Source organism: Pelobates fuscus, chromosome 1 (genome assembly GCF_036172605.1).
Source record: "Pelobates fuscus isolate aPelFus1 chromosome 1, aPelFus1.pri, whole genome shotgun sequence".
Lineage (NCBI taxonomy): Eukaryota > Metazoa > Chordata > Amphibia > Anura > Pelobatidae > Pelobates > Pelobates fuscus.
Genome location: NC_086317.1, coordinates 412,663,748 through 412,685,206, shown reverse-complemented (window position 1 = coordinate 412,685,206; position 21,459 = coordinate 412,663,748). Strand labels below are relative to the sequence as shown.

The 21,459-nt window shown below is 39.1% G+C and overlaps 1 protein-coding gene across 6 annotated transcripts in view; it reads right to left on the bottom strand.

Moving 5' to 3' along the window:
* Nucleotides 1-441: 441 nt before the first annotated feature.
* The window catches only part of CBX5 (chromobox 5), a 45,699-nt gene continuing 24,681 nt past the window's right edge, over nucleotides 442-21,459 (bottom strand). For all 6 annotated transcript variants that reach the window (XM_063428439.1, XM_063428434.1, XM_063428438.1 and 3 more), the window contains 4 exons: nucleotides 10,713-10,875; nucleotides 5,772-5,937; nucleotides 3,302-3,399; nucleotides 442-2,180 (listed from right to left, as the gene is read on the bottom strand). In XM_063428439.1, coding sequence (XP_063284509.1) covers nucleotides 2,030-2,180; nucleotides 3,302-3,399; nucleotides 5,772-5,937; nucleotides 10,713-10,875 — 578 coding nt within the window. In that variant the 3' untranslated portion in view covers nucleotides 442-2,029. The remainder of the gene's footprint in view (nucleotides 2,181-3,301; nucleotides 3,400-5,771; nucleotides 5,938-10,712; nucleotides 10,876-21,459) is intronic.

Below are 21,459 nucleotides of genomic sequence, written 5' to 3'. Positions count from 1 at the left end.
TACTTCCAGTAACATTTACAGGATTATTGGCAAGTGAATACTTTTTCCTCCTCCTTTAAAGTACATAATACTTTGTTTTGGTGTAAAGTCCCTCATTAACATACACGTTGATTTCAAGAAGGACATGTACTCCTAAATAAATTCTGCTTATTTTAAAGTAAACTTACAAGTGCTTTATAGCAGGACTTGCTTGTTAAAGCACTGCCACATCAAATCTTCATTTCTTGTTTTTTTAAGTTTGTTACATTTAATGAAAAACTTAAGAGATTGTTTTTTAAAATGATGAATATTGATAATTGTTTTATTTTTTTTTAGTAAATTTCACGTATTTATTGCAACTTATCTGACCAACTGCTGCTCAGCCAGATAAAGTGCCATTTTCTCAAAAAAAATCATTACACATAATTTAGAAATATTTCATTAAATCTCAAATGTAATAAACTTAAAAACAAGAAGTAAAAATTTAATAGTTGTGTTTTAAATAATTTTGCAAAGAGTAAGTGCTCAGATATTTTGCCAAATTTAAAAATAACCCCTTCCCCCTCCAAAAACAAACAAACAATTCCTGACCGGAAAGATTAAATAGGGTCAAAATATCTAGGATCTCATTTATCAGAATGACCAATTAATGGGTGAATGACACAAAGAGAAAAAAAGGTGACATTTGGCAAAATAACGAGTATTTGTTTTATAACAGATGTATCAATTCTACACCAGCATTCATTGTTAAAATAAGCAGCTTTTATTTAAAATGGGTTCTGCTCAAATAAATGGACAGAAACTGACACGGTACCTGCAGAAGTAAAATACTTCATATTGCACCTTTCATACATATCACAAAGTTAACTACTTCATGGCTGTCTAACTACAATGCTCTGAAATATAGCATGTACAAGTCATCAAATGAGACGTGGGAAATGGAGTCCATACCCAGGGAGCTTACCATTGATTATCTGGTTACCTCAAAATTGTATAAAACCCCAGTTGCAGATTTATATGGGAATACACAGACATAAAAATATAACAAACACCCCAGTAAGCTTCACTACAACATTCTCTATAGGTGTTCCATACTTGGGAAACAATACTCTTTGTGGCATTCATTATGGCCTCAGATATAAAAATCATGACATTCTATTACTAAATATGGCACATGAAATGAACCACACATACAAAGTCCACACTGTCTCTTAACATTCCCCACCAATAACCTGTAAGGGGTCCCCCCCTCCCCCTTTAGAGTGTAGGTTCCCGTAACCACATGCAATTAGTGTATTCTCTCGAGGTATTTTTCATTCACATTTCTGGTACTGTTTCACAGCAATGTGCAGAGTTGATTCCTCTTGTTATGTGAAGTTCTCATTCCTTGTGGTTGTTTGAACCCTACTCATTTCAGGCACAAAAACGAGGAAATGCAAAGAGACCGAACATCAAAGTATACATATATAGATATATATATATATATATATAAAAAAAACTTAAAACAAAAATACAGTCTTCTCCCTCATAGAACAAAAAGTCCAAATGGTAATAAGCAGCAAGGTTTCCCTTCACAGTACACAATATATCACTGTTAAATCGAGGGATGTCCTTTTAAAATTGAGCCAAGTAGTACCCAATCAACACCCAAAAAGTTAACCATTAACATTAATACCCTTTACCACTAACTTTCAACACTGTAGAGGTTCATTTAGCATAACAATTCATGGTCTTAAGAAATGGGTAAAAACAAATAACGTATCTTCCCCATATTCTACAGTGCCTCATTTCCAAGAATGGAAGAATTGCCATGACACACTCCTTGCATCTCATGGCCATCAGATCTTGTGCAAATGCCCCTTGCTGGGCTGTTTCAAGGTGGAAGGGTTATTTTAACAAATGAATGCGAAAAAAACCAAACAAACAAACAAAAAAAGTTTTACCCCCCCTCTTGATAACACTTGGACCAGGGTGGGTAAGGAGAGTGGGGAGAATGTGTGTATGTGAGTAAATAAGGAGACAGTATATATACACATGTAAAAAGAGCAGTTTAGCTTTTCACAGCTTCCTTTTCTTTGTTTTCTGTGTCCTCAGGGTAGGCATGCCAAGTCAATCTTTCTTCATAAAATGCAATGACAATCTGGGGGCATTTCAGGTTGGCTTCTTTAGCAAGTACCAGGTCAGCTTCGTCTGAATCTTTCCTACAAGGAAAATAGGACAGATGTATCAACATATTAATCTTGACAATCTCAGCCAATCCAATGCTTCCTCATAAGAAAGCATTGGTGGGCTAATGTGTATGTGATGCAAAGAGCCATGCTGCGCCCTTCAAATGCTCTCTAAGAGCTGCATTTAGGGCCTCTAGTGACTGTCAGGAATACAGCCACAAGAGGTGTGTTAAAGGGACACTCCAGGCACCCAGACCACTTCTGCCCATTGGAGTGGTCTGGGTGCAAACTCCCATCACTCTTAACCCTGCAAGCTAATTATTGCAGTTTTTATAAACTGCAATAATTACCTTGCAGGGTTAAGTCCTCCTCTAGTGGCTGTCTACGAGACAGCCACTAAAGGGACTTCCGGCTTCTTAGAACATGAAAAAAAAGTGTTTTAGACGATGCTGGGCGTCCTCACGTTATGCATGAGGACCTCCGGCCTCGTCGGAATCCCCATAGGAAAGCACTGAATAATACTTTCCTATGGGGATGTCTAGTGCGCGCGCGTCCATTGCCATTAGGTCTCCCCCGCCCAGAGCCTGACCAAGCACCAAGGGACATCGAAGCTGGATTCAGGTAAGTCACTGAAGGGGTTTTAACCCCTTCAGCAACATAGGATGGGGGTTAGGAGGGAGGGAGGGAGGGGAGCACAGTGCCAGCAAAACAGGTTTGTTTTCCTGGCACTGGAGAGTCCCTTTAATCCTGCAAAAAAAAATAAAAAAAAATTGCCATTTTGTAGAAACAGCTATGTTTTCATTGCAGGGTTAAAACGACAGGGGTACTACACAAAGATGATGTGTTGAGTGTCTTTAGCGTCCCTTTAAGTCATATATGCACTAGCAAATGAAAAGGCCTGTGATTCGCTTACAGCTGCAGTCTGGGACCTAACTCACCATATTGGAGAGGTATGCCATTTGTAGCTCTCTTATTATATCTATGTTAGTATCTTACATGATGAAACAGAAATGGAACAAGGAGCATCTTGCACCATAACAAAAGCAATAAGGATTAATGTTGTTTTAAGTATGTCTCTAGTAAAAATAGATTGTAAGTTGACAAAATATTTCTCAAGTTACAGCACCGCCCCTTCAAAAAAGAAACCTGCTTACCATTTCATCAAGAACATGAGCTCGCCACATGAATCTGTAGCACCAATAATTTTCTCTGGTTCCAGACCTCTCTCAAAGCCACGGGCTATATCATTACTCTGTAAAAAGAGAGAAAGTTTAGAAATATGTGTGTGTTTTTTACTGTGATCTTTCTGAAAGAAAGCTAGGCCATCTGCCTAGATAATGTAATTTGTAATCACATGAGAGTAAATGCGATTTGTCAGCTTAAGTGGTTTGGGATGGTTCAAAATAAATAAATAACAGAAATTTAAGTATTGTTAATACATTTATGTTCCTGTCCTACCTGCCAGAACAAACTAATCTGGAAGTCTGAAAGGCGAGATAGGGTTATTGTCTTACACTAGAAGAAGGGGAAAATAAATAAAAGAAATAGAATTTTGCCATTTTAAAAAAAAATTATTCTGCCTCCAGTGGTGACCTAGTAAATGATCAGCTTGTCCCGCACGAATTGTAATATTGTAACACAGTTTTGGGAAAGACACTGAATGGAATGAAATCTCAATTGTATTCATTATTTTTGTTACTGATCCTATGTACAGTCTTATGCCATATGGATTTTGGTATAGTACCATAAGGAGTGACGTCAGGAGTTGTTTGCATTAACAATATTTACAGATCGTTTTGCAGATGTCACAGCAATAGTTAAATAAAACAAAGTTGTGCTTCATTAAAGGGATACTATAGGCACCAATTCATCTCAGAGCCCCTCCCAGTCACAAGAGGCATGTAAATGGATTGGTGCAGAGTTGTGTTTTGCTGTGCATGCTCACAAGCCTCCCAATGCTTTCCTATTGCAGGACACCAGGCTATATCTTGTTCATCTACAATCTGCAAGCTTTTAATATGTTCATCCACTGTATTCATAAAATGTAAAGCTCTGGCAGCTAGAACAGGTACAATGTAAAATTCATACAATGGCTTCAATGGATTCGTTTACAAGACTTTAAATGTTATACAAAATTTATTCAAATCCAATGTATCCTTATGTACACTGGCCAAATCATCAAGGGTTTAAAGAATCCTTTAACGTTTGTGCAGTGGTGCCATGGGGCTGTTTAGTTTTGGATTAGCTGTTCGCATCACACACATAATTATTTTTTTCTCAATTAAAAAAAAAAAAGTGTTTGAAAATGGCAATGGAGGCAGTACCGTGTTTCCCCGAAAATAAGACCTACCCCCGAAAATAAGCCCTAGCTGAATTTTCGGGGTGGGCTGCAATATAAGCCCTACCCCGAAAATAAGACCTAGGCATTTTACCTTTGCGGCCCGGCGGGACTTCCTTCTTCTATGAGGAGGAGGGGGAGGAGCGTTGCGGGCCGCGGCATCGCGCAGCGTGATGACGACGTGCGCAGCGTGATGACGACGTGCGCAGCGCCGTCAGTCTGCCTTCACGGATCTTCAGCGGAAGGATCCATTCCGGGCAGTGAGGCACCCAGTGGTCGGACTCTTTGAAATGTGAGTAGATACTGGTATTTTATGTCTGGGACTTAATTAAAGGGGGGGTGAATTAATTAAAGGGGGGGTGAATTAATTAAAGGGGGGGGGGATTAATTAAAGGGGGGGTGGATTAATTAAAGGGGGGTGGATTAATTAAAGGGGGGTGGATTAATTAAAGGGGGGGTGGATTAATTAAAGGGGGGTGGATTAATTAAAGGGGTGGTGGATTAATTAGAGGGGGGTGGATTAATTAGAGGGGGGTGGATTAATTAGAGGGGGTGGATTAATTAGAGGGGGGTGGATTAATTAGAGGGTGTGGATTAATTAGAGGGTGTGGATTAATTAGAGGGGTGGATTTATTAAAGGGGGTGGATTTATTAAAGGGGGGTGGATTTATTAAAGGGGGGTGGATTTATTAAAGGGGGGTGGATTAATTAGAGGGGGTGGATTAATTAGAGGGGGTGGATTAATTAGAGGGGGTGGATTTATTAAAGAGGGTGGATTAATTAGAGGGGTGGATTTATTAAAGGAGGGGTGGATTAATTAGAGGGGGTGGATTTATTAAAGGGGGGTGGATTTATTAAAGGGGGTGGATTAATTAGAGGGGGTGGATTTATTAAGGAGGGGTGGATTTATTAAAGGAGGGGTGGATTTATTAAAGGAGGGGTGGATTTATTAAAGGAGGGGTGGATTAATTAGAGAGGGGTGGATTAATTAGAGAGGGGTGGATTAATTAGAGAGGGGTGGATTTATTAAAGGGGGGTTCAATGTACATACCGGTACCGTAAATAAATAAGCCCTACCCTGAAAATAAGCCCTAGTGTGTTTTTTGGGACTAAAATTAATATAAGACCCAGTCTTATTTTCGGAGAAACACGGTACATCAATATAGAAGGATTATTCCAGTTAGAGTTGCATGCTGGCCAATATTCCTCATTTTATATTATTTTCAGAAAACAGAAACACATAACCATGCAGATAGCTACAATTCAGAATGGGAACCATGTCTCACCTCTCTCCTCTTCTTAGTTCTTATCTCTTCATTGACACCTTTCCTTTTTGTGGTTTCGGTCTTGGCTTTAGGTTCACTCTCCTTGGGTTTTTTGTATTTTTTCATAAATTCAGAGATGAGCTCCGGGCAGTCCAGGTTTCTATCTGGCTCCCATGTGTTGTGCTCCCTGTGGGAGGAGAAATAATTGCAAAATTAAGCAAGGTGCCAAATTGTATAACAATGAGGTTTGCTTCTAGCTTGTGCTGTCAGTTGCAGCGACGTCTATGAGCCCAAGTGATCCAATACCATTGCACCTCCTTCTATTTGAGGTAGTCTACGAAGCACCACGAACACAAGAAAATCAACACAATGAATTACTGAGGAACTTAGATAGGAGACAATAGCTTTTACTTCAGAAACCGCTCTTTTTCCAACACAAAGCCATTTCCATTTCACAATATTGCAAAAGTCTGAATCTGTTGGGAAAATTTCAGAACAACGTCGTCGAGTTTACAACTTGAAGTTTGGTAAGGACAATCTTAACATCAAAGGAAAAAAGACAATTTGCTTGAAAATGGTAACTTTTTTAATTTTATTTTTTAATCTGAGCTTTGCACTTTCTTCATTTTAAAACAAGCTAACAAGAACACATGTCTTAGCATACCTTGGAGGCAGTATGTATAGGTAAACTTTAGTACGAGAACTATAAATTATGACTAATCAATAAAACAACTGCCAAAATTATGAAAGTAATAAAAATATAAAGATGATATTTGACTTAAATATAGCACAAACTCTTGAAAGACATTTTTTTTTACCCCGTGTATTTTTTGATTTACAAGGATTTGAAATGTTATACAAATTCCAATGTTTTGTTGAGAAAATATTTGATATACTACATGCCTAAATTAGAGGAAGTTAACATTTCAAAGCTACAGACACAAATTATTTAAAAATGGGATCACTTGATAAGGAATAATCCATTGTACAAAACGTTTCTTATTAAACACTCCGGGCACCAAAGTGGCTTCATCTGAAAGGTGTCTAAACCGTTTATCTCTGTGGGCAGCCAGTAACAGGGTGAGACTAAGACCACGGAGGAGGAGGCAGAGGCATTGAGTGGTCAAACTGGCTTTGGAGTTAAAATGCTTGAAAACGGTTAAACCCCATAAGGTAAGATGGTGTGCATTACACCATAACTATTAATTTAGATGAAGTCATTATAGAGCTGAGAGTGGTCCTTTATGCTAGAAATTACAAATATGGAGTATTAATAGACAATATAGCACTAGAAAACAGAAAAGGAAATCTATAAGATTTTAAATACACCCCAAATTAATTATCAGCCTAAGTCCAAAACACAAATCTTACAAAAAGCACTTCAAGAAGGAAGAGGAAAAATGGCATGGGTCCAGTAAATCAATCAGTGGTAACTAGAAATTTGAAAGCCAAAACTGGCATGTCTAATTTAACCCTATAACTCCATGAAAATCAGGCAAATTCTGGTGACATTGCTATACTTAGGGACAGATACAGAATACAAATCTAGGATCTTTACAACAGTGGGACACACTATCTGTTAAATTACCACAAAAATGTTAAAGGGAAAATAAAATTATCAATACAATATACAAACATGTTGGTGAGACCTCCATCACTTACGATTTAAAAATAGAGGACCCATTTACAAGTAAAATAAGATTTACGCACTTTATCCTTTGCCACTCTGCCCTCTCTGAGGTCATCAGTAATGATGATGTTGGCCAACCCAATGCTTCTCCATAAGGAAGCATAGGGAGGGAGAGGCATACTGCTAATATGCAGCACTCACCGCATAGCGCCTATCAGAATCTCCTCAAAGAGATGAACTATAGTAATGCATCTCTATGGGGAGATTAATCAATGTGCATCATTCTCGGTGCCACATGTAAACCCTACAAACCTACTATAGTGAGAATTCAAGCTGAATTCCAACTGTAGAGACAAAATAGCCGAAGTGGACAAATTCTCCCAGTTTGCTATGCTTCCAGTTTGGGTATTTTGGCCTTAAATTTTAAATTCACTTTGTATTCACTTCAAATTTTCACTCGAGTGAAAAACCTTGTGCATCATACAGGATTTCGAGATTGGTTTTGTATATTATCAGGTTTTTTTTAATGTGGTTCACAGTTTCTTTACCAGGTCTCCAGCACAGCTGAATACTGGGAGGGGAATAAATAATGACTCACTGACATAGTTCAAAAAGATGGTTTGCAATCTTAGATAAAGTGATGGGTCCAGACGAGTATGAAACCCTTGATCTGGCTAATTTGTACTATAAATGGTATGTGCAGTGGCAAGTTTTGCTCTAAAATGTGTTGTACCTTTCATATTGCTCTATCCATAAAGTAAGCAATATCTTTACATAGTATAGCAGAAGTAGTATCTCAACCTCAAAGCACACAGCAGCCATTCATGAACACCAACTGCACACTGATACAATGTTTTAAGGTCACTGGGTCGTTTAATCCTCTTCATTCATGGCTGTGGAGTCCGTACACAAAACCTTCAACCCTTCAATTTACGATGCCTTTGACTCCTTAGATTATACACACTAATTGGCAAAATGGTGGAAACGTTTGGGAAACCGTCTTTTTTGGAATAATCCCATCAAATTGTCTTTCTGATGATATGTAATTCCATGTAATGAAACAAATATGTTGAATTACAAAGAAAACACAATTTCTACTTCCAAAAAAAAGAAGGAAGAGATTAGGTTTGAAAAATAAATAAACAATCTGATTCTGGTGAACAATAGGAAAGAGTCAACTGGGGTGATGCATTCAGAATAATCAATATGATGGGATAAAAGTAAGAAGAAGAACTTAAGAAGATTTGCTTCCCAAATGCATTACAGCTACCATAAAGCATCCAAGTTGATCTGGGGTCGTATAACAGGACATGGGGTAGGCAGATTTTGTGAGATTGATATTACTCTAAGTGGCATAAAATACATCAGTGATATCCTTGAGTCAAATCTGAAGCATTTAGCATGCAATCTTTTCCAGGATAAGGAAGCCTATATATTTCAACAGGGTTCAGGTCCTAACCATAAAGATGCCGGTCATGGTTTATACACGTGGTTTCAGGGGGGGAAAAAGTTACACTGATAAAATGGCCAGGTAATAGCCCTGAACCGAACCCAACTGAAGATCTGTGGAGCCAATTAAATAAACTTGTTAGTCAGAAGCAACCAAAGAATAAAAGACAATAGATCAAAGTAATCCTACCATCTTGAATTCACATTATTAACTCACGAGGACCTAAAACACTTGGTTCACTCCATGTTGTAAGACCTTAGTAAATAAAACTGGAGTTAGGGCAACAGGTTTCCTAATAAGTAGTACTAAAACTGGTTAGATGTTATGAAATGTGCTTTACCATGGTTTTCTTTGTATAACCTTTTTTGAAATGCTTTATTTACTTTTTTTTTAATAAAGTGTTCTGCATTATATGCAGCATTAACTTATCCTTTTTAATGATACATAATTTTATTGTATTATTCTAAAAAAAGACTTAAGAGTCATCAAAGCTCAGAAATACAGTTTTTACAAGCAGTTTCCACAATTTTGCCCACCAGGGTATAATTATATAACAGTTTACCGTATACGCCCGAGTACAAGTCAATATTTTAAGTGTTAAAAAAAAAAAAATATATATATATATATAATACTCTCTCAAAACCTAGATGTTGACTAATACAAATTTGTTAAAACATGGCCGGGCTGAAAATAAGGCAGAGGTAGATTGTATATGATACATGCAACACATCTCATACTTTTTTGGAGAATATCTGGCGTGCTTACAATCATTATTACTCGATTCAGTATGCTTTGGTGCCAATATTTACGCTTTATACACAATTTTTTTTAGAACTAGCAGATGACATTACTGCTTGTGGAATCATATTTTTCGTACATAAACACAGCTGACTGGTTGGAGAGATACAGAGAATCACGCACATAGGTGCTACCAATTAGCAAAGAAGAAAGATGCATGCCAATATTTTGTTTGTGTACACTTAAACCTGACTATCTTATGTGATTGGTTATTTGATTGTACGATTAATAACAGGATACACTAAGTAAAACAACATATACATATGTGTATATATATATATATATATATATATATATATATATATATATATATATATAAATAAAGGGACTATTTGTTGACTTCTGCTGCCTAGCCTAGGCCGAAATTGTAAATGTTCAAGTCCGCAGGTCTAACCTAGCACCAAAAGTTGCAACATTATTTTGGTGGTTGACGTATCAGGCAAATATAGCCCTAAACCTAAATGTAACACCTCGAATTCATGGGTTCAGCTTAAAAATCAGAACATGCGGTACATTAAAAAAAAGTTTAAAAAAAATGTACACTTGCAAATATTGTAATTTACATTACAAAATTGCTGTATACTGGTCGAGTTTTGAAACACATACAACAGATTTCAACTAGTTATATATTTTACAAATAGGTCTACCTCTACCACAATTCCTCCTAATGAATAACTTTCACTAGCTAAATTTAGAAAGAGTTCAAGAAAGTAGAAAAGGTTACTCATAACTTTGATGTTAACCAGCAGTATAGATACATTACATTGGACACAACCAAGTCAGCCATTCCATGTGAGGCATGCCAACCCTTTGTAATCCATGCACCAGCAAGAAAAGAATGAAGGGGAATCCCACAATATAACTCACCTTCAGTCTAAGTTACTAGAAGAAAATCAGGTGACATCAATGGGGATTACACACATATGAAACTCATACGGTTAATACAGAAGTGGAGATTGAGCTGTAGGTGCATTGGGTCCCCTGGGTTTGAAAGAGGAGTTGAGAGCATTTCCACACTTAAACTAAATATGAATTGATAGTCAGTGATTTATAAAATAAACAAAATTAAGACATATTTACTTACTCTGAGAATCCTTTCCACTTGAGGAGATATTCCACTTGTCCCTTCACCACTCTCCTATCAAGGACCTTTTCTACAACATACTCTTCTTCCTCAGAGGAAGAGGAGGCATCAGAAGCTCTCTTGGTCTTTTTTCCCATCTTGGTGCTCCTACCCTGCTTTGCTCCTGCAACAAACAGGTTACATAAAGTATAAAATGGCATTTAAAAAAAAATAAAAAATGTAGATCACTCAGGAATTATAATGCAAATATGGGTATGTTGTGGGAACTAATTTTAATTTAGAATAGTGTTTCCGAACAGTACTCATAGACCCTATACAGGCCAGGTTTTATCAACAATCCATTTGGAACAGGACAAAGAAACTAAGAAACTAGTACCATTGACAATACTGAGAATTAGGTTTGGAGGGACACAACTGTAAAAACTCATGTAGTAGAGCAAGATGCAAACAAATTCTGATTTTTTTTTTATTGGTTATAATTGTCGATGTGTCGTTTAAAGGAACTGTATTGGCACCATAACAACTGAGTTGTTATGGTGCCGGCTTACATTTAGGGGTTAAACCGTTCACGAATGCTTTACCTTAAAGTTTAGTATCCATTGTCTGATTGCTATGACTCCTGTCTATCCGCTGCTCAGATTTTTGAAAGAGGAAGCCTCAGATAGGTGCGCCGCTAATTGGCTAAATTACCTAAAAGTAAGCTTGCACTAGGGATCTCCATGCAGATACAGATTTCTAGTAAAAACCCAATGTGTTTTCACACTGAAATGAAACCTATAGGCAGACCAGGATAGGCTTACAGATCTTTGCCACGTTTTGGTTGAAAGAGAATGTCAATGATCAGAGTGGAAAAGAGGGATATGGAGAGTTTTTATGTTTGTTTCCTTTTGATGCATTTTCTTGATAAAGCACAGAAACCGTTTTAAATTCTGAATACACACACTTAGCTGTAGAAAATAAATAGGTCAAATTTACAGGTTTTCACTCACATTGTTTCACCCCTTTCATTGCGTAACATTCAACAATTTTTTCCCCCCATGGATGCATGAAATAAATAAATCGATCCAGGCCCATTTGACCATTACTTTGTCTTCTGTCAAACATCATATTAATTCAAATACAGCATGCTTCCTAGTACATTTGTGGATTTAAATTTTATCTAACCTGTGCTGTAAGGAAGAAGCAGGGATAAGAAGTTTTTCCCCATATCTCAATAACAAATTAAATTTCGCATTTTTTTCTGTTTTTACATTAATCAGTACAGGTACTCCTCACTTACCTACCGGGTTCCGTTCCAACGACCCGGTTGCAGAACAAATTGGTCGGTAAGTGAGGAGTTAAGTGATTCCCTGCTCTAGTGCGCTTGTCTATGTTCGGGAAAATTTCCCCAAACATAGAGGAACGCACAAGAACATGGAGTCCTTCTAAACTATGCTCTGGCAAATTTCCCTGAATGTAGATTAGAGGGATTCCCTGCTCTGTTGCGTTCGTCTAGGTCATAGTCGAACGCAGCAGATCAGGGAATTCCTCTAAATCCCACAACGGCTTGCACTTACCACCACGCGAGAGAGCTGGTCGGAAGTGCGAGCAGTCGTAAAACAGGTAGTTTGCAAAATGAGGGCCACCTGTATCTACTATTACATCATACAGTTGGTGATGACTTCAGCACCTTAAACCCAGCATTCTGCTGCTGTGCCTTTAGATTACCTTGGATGACACTTATGACCTGTGGAAGTTGTATATGCCTAGTACTTGTAAACCATCACTGCTGTTTGGGATTAGTGGCTTGTTATCTAGTGCAGGTAGCATTCCAGCTTTAGTCAAGCCACACAATGGGTTAGTCAAAAATATCTGATGGCAGGCACAAAGTCTGCACCATAACACAGCTAATTCTTTAGGGATAGTCATTACGTTTCAGTGATCCGCAATTCGTGTTTGGTTCTAAAAGTGTAAACCGTTGGACTCAGGAAGAAAACACCATATTGATGAACCTTTACAACTTAGACTGACCCTTGAAAATACTTTTAGATCAGTAGTGATTGTATGTTAAGGAAGTAAAAATAGAAGAAAAAAAAAATAAAATCATACATTTTTCACATGACAAGGCTTCAAGTGTGTGAGACATTATAGAAAAATAGTGCCATCAAGGGCTTCTGAAGGCAAACTATGTGCTGTTGTTGCTATGAATAGAGTAGACTGACCGCCTGTGGGTGGTCTTTTCTGCTCTCCATTGTCAGTCAATTCTTCAGTATAGTGTCTACGCTGAAGAACGGACTGAAAGGTGGGAGAAAGACCTATTTTTAGAGATTGTTCTACCGATCTATACACTTGCTAAGAAATCTACCAGCACAATGTATACATATAATACATACAATACATAAAATAGCAAAAGTTAAAACATGCATGGCAGGTACCCTTTAACAGTTTTTTCTTTTAAAATCGAATCTTGTTCTTGAAAGCCACTAAGGTGCTGGTCCATGCCGTTCTTTCTTGCATTGACTACTGCAATCCCCTTCTCAGTGGTCTTACGCGTTCCCAGATTGCACCGCTGCAATCTATAATGAATGCAGCGGCAAGGCTCATTTTCCTATCTGCCCGCACCTTCCGCATGCCCCCACCCCTCCCCTCCCCTCTGTCAGTCCCTGCATTAGACATAGGGCTGAATTTAAGATTCTGGTGCTTACTTAGAAGTCCCTACATAATGCTGCTCCAACCTACCCATCCTCCCTAATACACAAATATGTCCCGTTGAGGCCCCTGTGCTCTGTCGAAGACCTACGTCTATCCTCTGTCCGTACTCCCACATCTGAAGCTCGCCTCCAAGACTTCTCCAGAGCTGCACCTTTTTTCCCCCAACTCCCTTCCCTTCTCCGTTAAACTTTCACCCAGTCTCCATTCCTTTAAAAAATTATTTGAAAACACACTTCAGGAAAGCATATAATTTAAACTGTTAGCTGGTTTGGGTATAACATCATAATCAAGAAATACCTAAATATATAATATGTCCAATCTCACATGCAAAAGTGGGGAACTCAGGGGGTGGAGCTAGCAGAGCAGACACACTCTCCCAAGCTCTCTACCCAATATCGCAAAAATCCAGATTTTAAGGGAGAAAATTGAATGCTATACATCTACAAATACCCTCAAAAGGTACAGGAGAAAACCATGGGTCGGAAGCACAGAAAAACTAAAGCAGACAAAGACCCTACCAGTCGCGATATCAGAGAACTTCTATGGCTCTAGCAAAAGTCTGCATGGGACAAGATGGCAACGAGAGAAGATAGTTATTTATACTCCTCGGAGGATTTCTCCATAGACCCGGGAGAAGGGGCATCGTATGCGCCACCACCTGAGCCTAAACCTACATGTATCACTACTGAGGAACCGATCACCGCTTCCCTATTAAAAAGCATGCTAGTGGAACTTAGAGCCAATATTGCGACTGACATGGCCTACATTAAAGAAGCAATAGAGGGAGTCACCTCCAAGGTCACACTGCTGGAGGCCTCATCTAGCACCCACGACTCCGGGATAACAGCTCTGGAGCGAACACTGGTGAAAGTGCAGAAACAGCAACAGGCCACCAATGACCGGGTCAATACCCTGGAAGATCGGCGAAAGCGCTATAACTTAAAGATACCCTGGCCGGCAATCACTGTGCGTCTCTGATGAAGCAGGGCTATCTCCCACGAAACGCGTTAGTCAACAGGAAAGAGAATCCAAGATTGAATGTAACAGTGATTGACGGGCCAGGGTATCATTACAGGAACGCCCATCCACTTTGGATCCCAGAAAGAACATCAAAGTTTTCTCTGCGAGCAGTGCTGATTCCTTGGAGTGAGGTCCACAGTGGAACGCATTGTGGCACACAAGCAGTCCTCACCGGCGATCGAGATTCAGAGGAAAAGATTACCATTGGTCTCCTCATTCATTCGCATCTGGGACTAAGGTTTTCTTCATAATTTTATCCTTAATAGACTGGTCAATATACTGTGAATCTATTTTTAACTCCATTTTTATTTTTTAACATTGTGGAATTAAATTGATCTTTTATTGCACTCTCAGTTGTTTTAAAGTGATATTTTCGACATATTGCTCCATAACAGCCAGCTACAAATACTGTTTTTTTACTGCTTTATTATAAGTGGATTTTTTACCATTATTATTATATTTATATGTTTTTAGTGATATATTTGTCATATATTGCTCTATCAGCAGCCAGTTCCATGTACTGTTTTAGGCTTGCTTTAACACTAGTGGATAATTTTTTTCTACCATTATCTCCACTATTTTTTTTTTTTATTTTTTTTTTTAACAGTTTTTCCATTCCCTTTATCCATATAAAAGGTATATCATCTGGTAACGGTACCATTTACCCTGTGACACTCTTCAATCAAGGATAAGGATATTGCAAATTCCTGTCCTTATGTGTTTTACACCCCACCTCCTTTAGAATGTAAGCTCAATTGAGCAGGGTCCTCTTCAACCTATTGTTCCTGTAAGTTTATTTGTAATTGTCCTATTTATAGTTAAATCCCCTCTCATAATATTGTAAAGCACTACGGAATCTGTTGGCGCTATATAAATGGCAATAATAATAAATAATATACTGTATATACTCCCTCTGGGCATTTGAATATTCCAATATTTGACACCTTAGATTACCTCACTATTCATCCATCTATCTATACTCTTTATTTAAAAGCTCCTGGTAACTTGGTACTACTCTATATAGTACAGCACTTTTTCTGCACTATCTCTATAGGTTTTTTGGTGAATCCCTATATCCCTCCAGTTTTAGAGCTGTTTCCTTGTCTGTCTTGTTCCCTCTTCCTTCTGTATATTCTATCTTTGGATATGAGACTATTTGCATTCTATGTCTATATCTGTTCATTCATATTATTCGCTTATGTTCCTTTTGCGCAATAAAATAAAAAGAGTATAAAAAATGTGTTTTTTAATAAAAAGGTGGGAAACTCAGGGACACATTACTACAGGGCTGCATATTTTATACATATCCCTAGTTTACACAAGTATTCATGTTGCTCCATTTAAAGGTACAGCAGACCTTTAGAGTTTGTACACAATTTGTCTCTGAAAGTAGGGACATCTATCAGGTATATTCCAGTATTAAAATAGTGTTATTAGCAGCAGGAGAACGTTTAATGCCATAATTTCTACAGGCCTTTTCTAATCAATCACACAATAAAAACCAAAAAACTAAAAAAAAAAACCCAAAAAAACCTGAAATCTAAACCAAGGACAATTTCTACAATTGCCTGCGTGAATCCCCCTAGTAATACAAGACTGCTAGATCATTTAAAATCAAAATGAATGGGGAAAATTGTCATTTAAGGCTCCAAAACCAAGCTAAGCTTTCATTTTGAATTCAACAGCCGGCTTGCCTGATAATCATGCTGTATGGCAGAGACAAAAAAGGAAAAATAGAGGAAGAATAAAAACCAGCAGCCTACTTATCCACAATAAAGATTGACTATCTGCAATAAATACAATTATAGTAAATGTTATACAGAAGCATTGCAATGTTCATTTTGGAGACCCTAATTATATAATATGCATACTGATGAAAGATCCAATCTTCTTAAACACTATACAATTAATATTCTATTCTGTACCCAGTATGTTAAAGGGTTAAACTTTGGTTACCAACCCCCATCAGACACTGGAAAGCAACACAGAGAAAAGGAAAGGAGAGAGCTGCAGAAGGCTGTATTCCCCTCCCCCATCTCTTTGGGGGTAGGGAGGAAAAGGAAAGTAAAAATACAGCCTCTGCTGAGGACACAGCCACACAGCTGGGTGGTAAGGCATATTGTAAGTTCCCAATGTGACCATCAGTTTAAACAAACACACTGGAAACATTAACAACCTTTTATACATGATGCAACAAAAAGAACTCGCCCCTCACAATAGACAAAATAATATGTAGCAAAAACTAAAGAGGAAATAAGTCATTTTCATTTGAATAGGTATTTAAATGTTACAAGGACTACTGAGACATACACATTTTAACCATAATGACCAATACAAAGCCTTAATCACAAACTGCCCTTACAAATACTATGCCAGCATGTAATGACCTGCATATGTATCATTAGCAAGTCCTGCCATCAGAAAAAGTCACTGCATACAGTTAGTTGTTGGTTTTGGTGGATGTGAGAAACATGGTATAATGTTTATTTATATTACTCCAACTAATTCTACAGCTTTGTATACAGACACAGGATACCGCAAGATGGGGTGACAAATTTATACATTTGTGTATGCCACCATGCTTATAATATAGGGCTTGGCTTGAAAAAAAATCTGTCCAGCCCCCAAGGTGACCGGTTGCCTAAAATTGGAGGCGGGCAGTTGGCTCATGGAGGGCTCAGGCAGTCAGCCAGCTCATGGAGAGCTGAGGGAGGCAGGAGGCCGACAGTGCGGTAGTGGCAAGGGAGTTGTCATCTCCGTGCTCTGCTCCCTCGTGCGCACTCCAGTAATGCTGGGAGCCGGGATATCACGTCAGTCCAGTCCAGCCCTGCATCACTAAACAGTGTTCTAGGGAGCAGAGCAGGGAGATGACAGCAGCCCCAATGGACCCCAGGGAAAGCTGATCCACTTCAGCTCTCCCAACGTTAGGGAGGCTGGGTGGACTTAAAAAAGTAATAATTTGTGAGTGAATGTTAGTGTTGCAGTATCAGAGTGTGTGTGTGTATCAAATCAATGTGTCTTTGTCAGTGAGTGTGTGTATCAAATCAATGTGTCTTTGTCAGTGAGTGTGTGTATCAAATCAATGTGTCTTTGTCAGTGAGTGTGTGTATCAAATCAGTGTCTTTGTCAGTGAGCGTGTATCAAATCAGTGTCTTTGTCAGTGAGCGTGTATCAAATCAGTGTCTTTGTCAGTGAGCGTGTATCAAATCAGTGTCTTTGTCAGTGAGCGTGTATCAAATCAGTGTCTTTGTCAGTGAGCGTGTATCAAATCAGTGTCTTTGTCAGTGAGCGTGTATCAAATCAGTGTCTTTGTCAGTGAGCGTGTATCAAATCAGTGTCTTTGTCAGTGAGCGTGTATCAAATCAGTGTCTTTGTCAGTGAGCGTGTATCAAATCAGTGTGTCTTTGTCAGTGAGCAAGTGCCTGTCAGTCAGTGTATATGTTTAGGTGACTTGCCCCCTCCAATCACATGGAAACGTTTTTACTCACCTTTTTTCACACACCGTGGCTGGCCCCACCTCCGTGGGTGATATCAATCTTGATGTCAGCAAATCCAATGCTTCCACATAGGAAAACATTGTGAGACTGCGCCAATCAATGAAACCCTATGAGGAGCATTACTGTGGGTGCTGCACACTGTGCAACACTGACTAAGGAATCACCTCTAGAGGTCGTCTAAGTGACTGTTACTAGAGGTGCTACCATGCAGGAATGTAAACACTGCTTTTTGTCTGAAAAGTCAGTGTTTACATTTAAAAGCGTGCAGGGATAGGATATAGACTTCAGAACAGCTATATTAAGCTGTAGTGGTAGTTCTGACGACTAAAGTGCCCCTTTAAAAAACAACAACAAAAAAATGCTTTTTTGACATTGAAAAACCTTGCGGCTACTTTTTTTTTTTACTTGTCTCCTAGATTCCAAGCAAATTTGTTAAGCTCTGCTATGGGGATTGTAAAGTGATTGTAGAAAAGGGCCTTGTGCACAGAAATGACAAAAGGAAAAATCTACCAGGATCTAATTATTGGACATTTTAGATTAGTTTATCATATAAAAGTGTGTTAAAAAAAAATAACAAAAAATATATCCAACAAATGCACACGTTTTGAAGATGTTTGCTGCAAATCCCAGGATTGAATTCTTCTGCAGGGAGTACTCCCCAGATTAGTAAATTACTGAGACAATTCCTCCCACCACTAAGATAAATGCACAAAGCCCACAAGAAGACACAAATGAAATAAATTGCCATGCAATGTACTAGGGACAATAGTAAGGCTTTAATGACTGTTATATAGTCTTCCTACAAAATTATTTTGCTTTTTATAGATCTGCAACCTATTTTAAATGGGTTTGTACATCAGAGCATGCAGTACGTACAATGTCATTGCTTTCTTTTAATTAATACATGTAGTCCTAGAAATAGTGGGATACAAAGTCTCTTATGATGGCATACACCACACACCCCTACATCAACTGAGAGTATACCTTCCCCATATGGTTAGTGTAAGGTTGACGTTAGGGGTAGATAATGTGAGGGTTAGAACTAGTGTCAGTATGGTAAAGATAGTGTCATTACCAAAAAGCATCGACATTATGGCAGGTCTTATTTGACCCTAGAAGTCCATTTCAACTCCTGGCAAATGTGTATATATGGAGTATCATTTTACTTGGTGCAGTAGCAAAATACAAATATGGTTCCTTTGAGCACTGGGACATAATGTCTGAAATTTCCCATGAAAATAAAACATGAAAAATATAATGAGCAGATAAGGCTCTCTGGATGGTCATAAAAATGGTTAACTGAAAAGTGTCAAACATGCTCTTAGTTAAAGTGAACCCGTCATGACATATAACTGTGCAGTTTTCTAACCATCTGGCTAATCTCATGTTATACTATACATTAATATTGTTAAAAGCTAATTTTTTAATTTATTTCCATTACACATTTCCACCTAAGCCAGTCAATCATGTTTCAGTGTGAATTATACTTGCTGTAAGACACACCTCTGCTACATACTCCTGTTTTGGAAACACAGACCTATACCAGATTAAAAATAAATACAAAAAAACGTATCCGTTCTCTCTCCATTCATAGATTGCCTGTCCAATAAATTAATTATTCTGGCTGTTTCGCTCCATGCTTGCTGCTGCTTTGATACAGAGCCTGCACCTCTCCCTAATTCTCCTTGCAGGCATTGCTTTCTCTGAATTTAAGTAGGATTCATGGCCAGGGGATGGTTTCTATGGTAACAGACTTGCAGAGCAAACTTCTTATATCTGTGCCGATTGGCACAGAGTACTGACTGGGGGGCTGTTTTTGCTAGAACAATGTAAAAGTGAAATTTAATTCTCTATAACACCGGTTCCCAAACTATGTGCAGCGGCACCCCAGACAGGCACACAGGGGAGCCGCAAGATATTTAAATGATAGCACCGGGAACTGTGCCGCCCTCTCCCCTGCCAGCTCTGCAGGACCGGAGGAGGTCAGAGATCTCCCTCTCCAGCCCACTAGCAGTGTAATGCCGCAGCCGGCATGCGAAGGAGGGAGAGAGGACCCAGGGGAGCTCTAACCTGCAGCTCCGCCAGGTTCTTCTCTAACTAGCTTGGAGAGTTGCCGCGGTTACCACGGCAATGCTCCGAATCTCACGAGTTCACTCACCACTTGCAGTGCCCCTCCCAAGATTAGGTTCTGGATCTGTGCTTGAATGGCAAGCATTTTTGCTGAACATGGGCCCACTATATGCCGCTGCGCTGTACATATATAAAACCTTGAACATTTTGTGACTTGGGGCACCATATTAAGGGCGCCTTGAACCTAAAAAGTTTGGGAACCACTGCTCTATAATTTAGGATTAAAGGGACATGCATCACTTTAAATAACTGTCATTCAAAAGCTTTAGCTTTGAATGAAACAGTTTCTTCACTCTGCAGGCTGAACAAAACAGGTAAATATGATATTTTAATATTTACCTACTTCTTTCTAATGCTTTCCGCATTCCCTCAAATTGTGACACTTATAAAACCAATCCTATAGGAAATGTACATTGGACATGCCTAACAAATTTACACACTTACATTTGAAAGATCTCTTAACCTTGCAACATCCAGACAGAGGGACAAGACAGAAAATCTGAACAGTGTGATATACGCTGACGAGGCTCCAGTGTCAGGTTTCTCTCTCCTGTGGCTACACAATGATATCTTTTTCTGACATTAGTGGACTTGTCTGAAATGGAGATATGTGGGTAGGAGGCAGGGGAGATTGAACTCCCCTGGCTGAGAGGAATGCCCAGTGATGCAATCTGACCAAGTTTATAAACATTACATATATTTCAATTATTTTTTTCGTTTTATTTTTGGTTTGTACATTTGTTTTAAAGTGTTTGCTTGCTGGTTGACAAAAAAAATAATTGTCAAGAGATGCATGTCGCTTTAAGTTGTACTGTGTTAGAAAAAGAAGACAGCCGTACTCATCCTGGGTACCAATCCAGAGTGCAAATTTGAACCTGGAGCTGGCAAATCCCAATAAATAAGTAGGAAAGCAAAAATGATCTAGGCCAGCGATCGCAAACCTATGGCACAGGTTGCACGCAGAGCCCTCTCTGTGGGCACGCAGCCAGAGGTCACCGGGGGGCGCTCCCTCCTTCCAGTCACTGAGTAGCGTGGTTGGGCGGCACGGACCTCGGTACAGGAACTTCAGTTTTCTGTACCTGGCCGGACTGAAAGGAAGTGCTCACTGAGAGAGCACTTCCTTTCAGTCCAGCCGGGTACAGGAAACAGAAGCTCCTGTACCGCGGTCCGCGCTGCCGGGCCACGCGACAGGGAGGGGGGTTAGCACCAAGGGAAGGGGGAGAGAGGAACACTAAAAGGGAGGGGGGAGAATAGTGACCACTACAGGGGTGGGAGAGAAGTGACCACTAAGGGGGTGGGGGAGACAAGTGACCACTAAAGGGGGAGGATAGCGGGGGCGAGAGAGGAGCGAACACTAAGGGACCGGGGAGAGCTCAGAGGACGGAGGGGACAAGAGGGTGACAGGGGAG